General features: G+C 29.6%; 1 protein-coding gene across 1 annotated transcript; it reads left to right on the top strand.

Moving 5' to 3' along the window:
• The first annotated feature begins 272 nt into the window (after positions 1-272).
• Positions 273-917, top strand: LOC131647698 (kunitz trypsin inhibitor 5-like). The gene has a single exon (XM_058917560.1). The coding sequence runs from the start codon at positions 273-275 to the stop codon at positions 915-917; it is 645 nt and encodes a 214-aa protein (XP_058773543.1).
• Positions 918-9,413: the final 8,496 nt, after the last annotated feature.

The raw sequence follows: 9,413 nt of genomic DNA, 5'->3' as shown, positions 1-9,413 counted from the left end.
TATTCAAAAGTGACTCCCATAATATGATAGATGATAGATAATTTAAAACAATGAAGAAATGAACCGATGGGTTTATACATGTGAGTTTTTAAATGGAATCACTATTATAATAACTTGGTGGCCAATTGTTTATGTTAATTTAAGTGTGGGATCTCATCCCATAGATAAGAAAAATATGTGTACTATATCCTCTTTAAATTCATACTCTTCAATTGTTGAGGCTCCATCCATCACAAATCAACTTTTAACTATTACTTAAAGCATACAAAATAATGAAAAACACAATGCTAGCATTTATCCTTCTCTTTGCCTTCTTGAGCTCACAACCACTTTTTGGAGCAGCTGAAGCTTCAAATGATCAAGTGGTTGACACATTAGGCAAGAAACTCCGAGCCGATGCTAATTACTATATTCTTCCGGTTTTACCGATTTACAAATGTGGACCTTATGACAAATGTAGAAGCAGTGGTTCAAGTCTTGGCCTTGCAAACATAGGAAAAACTTGTCCATTTGATGTAGTGCTTGTTGATAAATATCAAGGTTTGCCACTTACTTTTACACCTGTTAATCCAAAGAAGGGCGTTATTCGCGTCTCTACGGATTTAAACATTAAATTCGCATCCCGTCCTACTTGTCTACACCATTCCATGGTGTGGAAGCTTGATAGTTTCAATGTTTCTAAGAGACAGTGGTTTGTAATTACTGGTGGTGTTGTTGGAAATCCTGGTTGGGAAACCATAGATAATTGGTTCAAAATTGAAAAGTATGGTGATGCTTATAAGTTGGTGTTTTGTCCTAGTGTGGTGCAATCTTTCAAACATGTTTGTAAGGATGTTGGAATTTTTGTGGATGAAAACGGGAATAAGCGTTTGGCTCTGAGTGATGTTCCTCTCAAAGTTAAATTTCAACAAGCTTGATCATATAGTTTCTTTAATAGTATCTCTAAAAATAAATGAATAAATGAATATATGTATTTCTTTTAAATAATGTTTAATGGGATCCTCAAAGATAGGGTCCCTTGTTACAAATAAAATAAAAATGAAATAAATGAATTATATTAATGTTTATCATTTTATTGCCCGTTTTTAAATAATATTCAGCAATGCTTCAAATTGAGAACACAACAATGCAAATGCAAGATAATCACAATAAAAGATGTGACAATATTCTGAGTCGACTCGAGTCGTCGACTTGTTATGAACCGGTTAAGCTTAAATCTTGGTTCGAGTTTGACACAAACTTTTTTTAATTTCAAGCTCGACTCATTATAAGTTTACTACCAACTTGATTCAACTCGTTAGGTTCATATTGTTAGATTCAGCTCGTTTGCTTCACACACTTAAAAGTCATTTTTTTAAAGTCTATTTTTTTTTATGTATTCCGCATTTTAAATTAATAGTTTTTAAATAAAAAATATAAAAATAAATAAAATTATAAAGTTGGAATTTTTCTTAGAAGATACTATTTTAAATGAAAAGAAATCTAAAAGATATAATTTTTTTTTTAAAATTACAGAAATTTAGAAGATATTTTTTAAATTAAAAAAATATATGTTGGTTTTTGAATTATTTTCTTAAAGTTTTTTTACATGATGTTGATTTTGTTTGTTTAATTATTTTTAAAAATATTTTATTTATTTGAGAATATAAATTATCAATTTAACCATTAGATTAAAATAAATTATAAGGCTAAGATTTGGAGTAAATCTTTAAACATACTCTTAAAGAAAATATAATTCATCTCATATATAATTAAGTTGGCTCATAAACCTAATTAATCGAACTATGTATAGTTCAAGTTCAGTTCATTTAGTTAACGAACTTAGTTTTTCGCTCATATTCAACTAATTTGGTTCATGAACATAGTTCAACTATTTAAAGGTCGAATTGAGTTCTGAACTATTTTCGAGTTAGTTTGATTTATTGCCAACACTATCCATATATAATCAAGAAAGGTGAAATATGGTCTGTTTGATCAGATGGTAACAATATCTATTTGATCTATTTTCATGTTTTACCATATTTTAATTTTTTTTGTATTTTAAGTCACTCACAATTGCTCGCACTACTGCCAAAGCAGTATTTCACCTCGGCTGAAAAAAGAATTTAACTTCGATTGAATGTTCGAGGTAACATGGGGTGTCATAGAAAGTTTGTTATTTTTCCCCTTAGACCTCTAACCGAGATATAAAATTAGAAAGACACCATTTTCTCCTCGGTTTGACCTTCCAATTGAGGTAAAAAGTGTCGTAAAGGGTTCGACTCCAAACAACAAGATTTTTACATTTCAAAATGGAGCGCTGGACTAACTTTCCCCCTTGGTAAAAATAAGATTCGAGGTGAAAAAATACAGCACTCATCTTTTCCCCTCAGTTGGGACCTTTAATCGAAGAGAAATTTATATGATGCAATTTCAATTTTCAATAAAATAAATAATATATTTTATGACAAAACTCTCACCTGAGCCAACATATAACGATGAAAAATTTCAAAGTGCGCCGCATTTTAATATCTTTTTTAAAAAGAAAAACCATTTCTTCCTCCATGTTGGGAACCAAATGATATAAAATGTGGCTCAGGGATCACGCTTCGAATCACAACTCTTACAATTTTTTAATTTCTAGATAAAAAAATTATTTTCTTAGTTGTATGAACCAAACTTCGGATCCCACCTTTTGCATTTTATTTTTTTTAATTGACGCCTTTCTTAGTTTTTATTTAATTTTAATTTATCTATTATTTTATTTGGGTGTTCCAACCGATATAAAATCACAACTTTGCATTTCAATTAGAATTTTATCTTTCTTTTTTTCCTTTAAGTTATCTATTCCTTCGGTTGGGAATTCAAACCGAGAGAAAATCTCAGCTCTGCATTTCAATTGGTGTTTTTTTCTTTCTTTTTTTTTTAAATTTATCTATTCCCTCGATTAGAAGTTCCAACCGAAAGGGACTCCCTTTTCTAGGTATTTTTCAGAACTAAACTCTAAATTTATTTCCTGATAAGTATCATATTTATGTTTATTATGTCGGCATTTATTGTCTTATTTAATAAGAAATTTTTACAAACCCCCCAACTTATCTATGAAAGAGGAAGAAAACACCAGTTTGAACTTTTCTTGTATGCATTAATCAAAAATAGGTTAAAAGAACTAGAAAACCATAAAATAGCATGCAGAAAACTGGAAAAAGAAAAACCCTGAGGAAGCAACGCTTAATAGGCCCATGCTATAGGCACAGTAGGCGAAGTCATGGACATATGGCATGACTAGATGGTTGTACTTCACAGTGAAGAAATGGTTAGTATGTTAGTTTAAGGGGTGGTGCGCTGGACGAGCAAAGGCAACAAATGACACGTGGAAAACATACAAGTGTTTCTGGTTGAAAAAGAAAAGCTAGCTGGTCAAAGTGGCAGAGCACGATAGGCATGTTTAACGCAAGGACATTGTGCCCAGCGATACCCTCAAATTTTTGCCGATAAATAAAAGTTTTCCAGTTCAATGCAAAAGGAGTTTCGGAGGATTGGAGTACATAATTGGAGTAGCTTTACTTAGGTCTACAACTCAAGAATAAGTAAGTAATTATGAAGACAGAAGTGTTGTTTAGGTGATAGGGAGGATACCATTTCCAAGGCCAACTTCTTTGGAAAGACCAACTGTTACGCTAACCATGAGTAAGTGTAGCTAAAATTTTATTGTTGGGATTATATGTTGTCATTATATTCATGTACTAAATAGGTCATGGTGTTTTGCATAAATCTACACATGTTGTAATATTGGCGACTCTTTAATCTTAATATTAATCTTACTGTTTGTTTTCCTCTTGTAACATAAAATCTATATTCATGGCGTGACCTGACATAGAAAGGTGTTTGTTATTATAAGATCCAAGATAATCGTTTGTTGAGTATGAGGCCTATAGAAAGTTGTAGGCTCAATATCCACATGTATTATAGCAGGATCGGTGTGGAGTCTCGCTAATTTACGACTTTTGGGACTTAACTATCTGTGTTGGTTAATAGTCTGATACATTGGCTATTGAGTAATACACCGATCTCACAACATGGAGGCCGAAAAGCAATACATACGGGGTAACAGGTAGTAGTATTATACACTGAGTAAAGGAGCATATTACTAACCAATGGATGTGCATGATAAATATGTAATGATGAAGTCTATACCCAACAAGCATTCTTACTTTTAACATTGATATCTCAAACTTTACTTTCTATCATTTATTTTCTGTCATTTAATTTTACAAATCATAACAAGCACAAAAATATTTCTTGATGAGAATAATAAAACACTTCTAAATTGTCTTTGAAACCACCATCCTTCGTGGATACGATAATTGTAAAAATTACTTTTGTTGCTAACACAACATTTATTTTGCAACTTTATTTATGTCTTCATTGCTCCAGCAAAACCGAAGGATACCATAGACGATTTTTATCTTCTTCTTCTCCGTTGAAATTTTATAAACTTAACTATAAACTCAACTTCCATAAACGTGTTATAAACTTCATATCTTCCAACACACGCACGTGTTAGAAATTTTATTTTCTCCCTCCAAACACCATTAACGCCATTAAAGCTCCAATGAAATTTGAAACGAAGGAAAGACAACTAAACTCGAATGAAGCTTCCTCCACCACTGTCATATCTTCTTCATTACGTTTTCTGTACATAAATTAATTTATTCATGCATATAACATAGAAATGTTAGTTTTTCGTTATTTTTATTTCGGGAATCTAAAATTAGGTTATTCCTGATGAGTTTATCTTAGGCGGTGGATAGAACTTGATTATGGAGGAAGCCTCCTTGCTATTTCAAAAGATTGTATTAGTGGAACTTTCAAGAAGATGCCAAGAGATCGGTCGAACCTCTATAAATCCTATTGTAATTTCTCTTAACTCTCTCTCTCTCTCTCTCTCTCTATATATATATATATATATGTATATATATATATATATATATATATATATATATATATATATATGTATATATATATATATATATACACTTTAAATTATTTGCATTCTTTTACATTTATATATCTTTCCATTTTCAGTTGCTATCTTTGTTTTTAACTATAATAACACAAATTTCAATTTTTAGTAATTAATCTTTAATTAATTGCAAATTTTAAATACCACAATTCACTCCCCCTCCCTCTCCCCCATCTTGTTCTTGGAGTGACTTGCTCAATAGTTTATGGAGAACATGTTTCGCTTAAGTTTGTGAACATACATCATATTACGTACATGAAACTCACTTTCATCAAACATATTTTTAGTCAGATGATGCCAATACCATAAACTTTTCATGCCTTATTTCTTTTGAGTAGAAGTTTTAGTTCCAAAGTCTTAAATATTATTTCCTTAGGGACACATGTGATAAGAGAATTTTGAGTCCATAACCCAACTTGTCCATGTCTTCAAATTTGTTACCACTAGTGCATTTACACTATCTTGACCTTCATCATCTAAGGAAACCACAATTTGAGTAGAACATCTTTGCTCTCTCTTTTGGAATAATTGTTCTTGAATTGACCTGTAATTTTCTACCAAGTGAAGCATTTAAACTATGAATTATAAAAAACCATGGACTTGAATTTGGACTTTGATTTGGATATCTTCCCCTTCAAATTTCCTCTATTCTCACTCCTTCATCTTGAGATACTTAATCCTTCACCACTCTCAACAATATTTAAGTCTTTCATCTTTGATAATTCATTTGATCTTACGACTTCCTGAATTTCATCTAAAGTGATAGTATCTTCCTTACTATAAAGAGGAGAATTCTTTGTTGAATCACTACTATGAATAACACATTTTACCTCGGTTGAAAAAGAGTTTTACCTCAGTTTCATGGGTGAGATGACGAAGGTTGTCGTAAAAAGTTGACACTTTTCCCCTCGGTGTAGTAAAAATCGAGGGATAAATTGTACTACTCATATGCTCGAACCACACCAACAACAATTTAATATTTTTTTGAAAACACTCCACTTACCTATCGGTTTATAAAATACCCAGGGTGAAAGATATATATATATATATATATATATATATATATATATATATATATATATATATATATATATATATATATATATATATATATATATATATATATATATATATATATATTTCAAATTTTTTCATTGAAATATAAATTTTCATAATTTTACAAAAAAAAAAAATTAACCTACAAGTACAATTATCCTGAAACATCTTCATCATCCTTGTGGATTTTGATGAAGATCGAATGCTAGAATTTGTTGCATATTTGTATGTTATAGAAAAAGATTCAATGGGTTCTCATTCATTTATTTTTTAATATATTAAAATTAACAAATGTTAGATAAGAAAAAACATTTATCATGTATAAAGAAAAAATATTAGGTAAAGAATACAAAATTTGAACCAATACTATTTTCTACTCTTACAATTCATCAAAAAGATTGTTTCCACACTCCTTTTAGTTTCACTTTTTTCATTCCTAATGTTTTCATTACCAATGTTTTTGATTCATAATGTATATGATTCAAATATATAGTGTGGCATTCACATTCTCAGTGGTTGTCATGACAGTTTCTCGCAGATCACTAATGTTTCTTGTGAATTAATGTGTTGGTAGTATGAGGAGCTTTAATCCTCAATAAATGGAGTGCAAAGATTTGTTGATAGACGGCAAAAACTAGATTACTTTTCTCTTCAGTTGAGACTTAAAACTGAGGTTAAATGTTATTTCTTTTTAAATAAAATTAAATAAAATAGAGACTTTTTCCCTATTTTTTAAAACAAATGAGGTAATAGATTATTTATATTGCAAAAAAATTGGCTAGTACAAAAAATTGAAAGAAATATGTATTGTTTCCTTTTTCAGTTTTTTATGTTTCACTAATTTTTTTGTATGTTGCAATAGTCAAACAGAGAATTATATTAAGACAAATTACATTATCACAAGGTATAAATTTCTCAAATGTGTCAAAGAAATCAATATATTATAGAGTGTTTTCTTTGATTGACAACAGGATCGGCCCTGGGACAGGGGCAAGCAGACCCACAATCCAAGATGGCCTCAATTTTAGGGTAGTTAGAAAATTATAATATTGAAATTTTAAAATATATATTATTCAACAAAAATAATAACCGAATTGATAGCCTAGTGGCTTGTCTATGGATTTGGAATCTTAATGTCTGCGGTTAAATCCCCAACTCTTAATTTTTTTTCAAAAGATGCACCAACAACATATATGTATCAATATGTCAACCAAATTTTTAATTATAAATTAACTTTTATATAATCAAATTTAACTTTTGTTGGCAAATTAATCCTTATAATTTTATTTTAATTTATTTTAGTATAAATTTTAGAGACTATTTATAAGTAATAATTAAATATTTAAAAATTTATGATACAATTAACTCATTTACTATCAAATTTTTATCATAAAATCTAATCTATTATCATTTGTACATTGATTTTTTTTCTTTTGATTATAGAGTGATATATTGTTAAAATTTATATTATAACAATATCTTAACAAGTTAACAATTTTAGTATTATTTTTAATTAAGTTATCAAGATTAAATAAATAATAAAGAATGGGTTTGTGTGAATTTCTTAATCGAGACCTATGCGGCAGAAGATGATTGTTTATGCACATTCCTTATTTATAAAAAGATATGTTATCATTTTATTTTATAATAATGTATTAAAAAATTAACATTATAAGTATTATTTATAACTAAATATTTTGATTGATTGTTCGATTTTTTGTTAAGGGTCCATTTTTATTTTTTGCTCGGGGCCTCTAAAAAGTTAGGACCGGCTCTAATTGACAATATTGGGAAGTTATTCCAAAATCTAACAATGTTTCCTTTTACCATTAAACATCGGCAAGAGGTGGAAACACCAACAACAACAACAACAACAACAACAACAACAACAACAACAACAACAACAACAACAACAACAACAACAACAACAACAACAACAACAACAACAACAACAACAACAACAACAACAACAACAACAAACAACAACATTGTGCGAGATAGATTGCAAAAATCAAAAAACATTTTGTTCAAGGTTGGTGTTAGAAGAACAATAATATAGAACCAAAGAATTTTTTTATCTTTTAATCCATCCTAAAGAATGATTTTTAAGAGTATGGAGCGGTTGTATATGAGTTAGGTTTAGGGTAAAATTTAATGAACAAATCATTTTATTGAGATTCGAAGCATGTGCCTGAATTAGTTTACCCTTCGGTTATACACTTTAACCAAGAGAATATATGTTGCTTTTTTGAAGGAAAAAAACGTGGCACATCTATGTATTGTACCTCAGTTTTTCGTTGGGTTAGGTGAAAGGGTGGTCATAAAATATATTATATATAATAGTGAATTAACATTGTTTGCATCTTCACTAATTTCCACACAACAAATCTTTTGACGTGTGAAACAAAGGATAATTGGCAATCAGTCAAATGTCTTTAATACAATAAAAATATAAAGGGCAAAAATAAAAAGAAATTGTTTATCCAGTTCGATAATTTAACCTACACTAAGGAAGAGAGCCGCCGTTATTCACTTTACGTCAAAATTGTTACAAAAGATTATAATATAAATTACAATAAAGTAGTTTCAAAGTTCTGAATAACTAATGAGATGATAGATGATGTGAATTTTTTGTATTGTGTTATTGATGTATTCTAGAAAATAACAAGAGATGATAGATGATGTGAATTTTTGTATTGTTTTATTGACGTATTCTAGAAAATAAAAACAAATGAAACGTTTTGTTCCGTAATGTCCCGCATTTGTATGGCTGCGCATTTGTATTTACCCACTGTTCTCGCTTGTTCACAAAGAAAAAGACCATTAATCCTTTGGTTAAATATAAGTCAATGAAACTGCATTCAGATCAATTCTATTATATTCAAAATACACATCCATAATATAATAGAAAATTGAAAATCAACAGAAAATAGAAAAACAATGAAGAAAACCTCCGGTTTATACATATGTGAGTTTTTAAAAGGAATCAACTATTATAATATGCCAATTTTTTTTTTAAATAGGCAAGAGATATATTAGACCACGAGAACCCAAGTTCTCAAGAAACGGTTACAAGAAGCACGGAATGAGTACCGGCCAAAGAAGATTAAGCACCAATTGAGCCTTACGAAAGGTAACCCAAGGGATCCCTACTAAATTCATAAAAATTACAATTGGTGTGCATAATATTCCCAACAAAAGACCATCTCCAAAGTTTAGCTTATCCATAGTTAAGCAATAAAATTGGTGTGGGAATAGTTTAGCTTACCCATAGTTAAGAAAATGTATGTATTATATATCTTCTATAAATTCATACTCTTCAATTACCCTAAGTTCCATCCATCACAAACCA

The sequence above is a fragment of the Vicia villosa genome, linkage group LG2 (assembly GCF_029867415.1).
Source record: "Vicia villosa cultivar HV-30 ecotype Madison, WI linkage group LG2, Vvil1.0, whole genome shotgun sequence".
Classification (NCBI taxonomy): Eukaryota; Viridiplantae; Streptophyta; class Magnoliopsida; order Fabales; family Fabaceae; genus Vicia; species Vicia villosa.
Note: the sequence above shows the minus strand (reverse complement) of the source record. Positions and strands in the feature narration are given on the sequence as shown.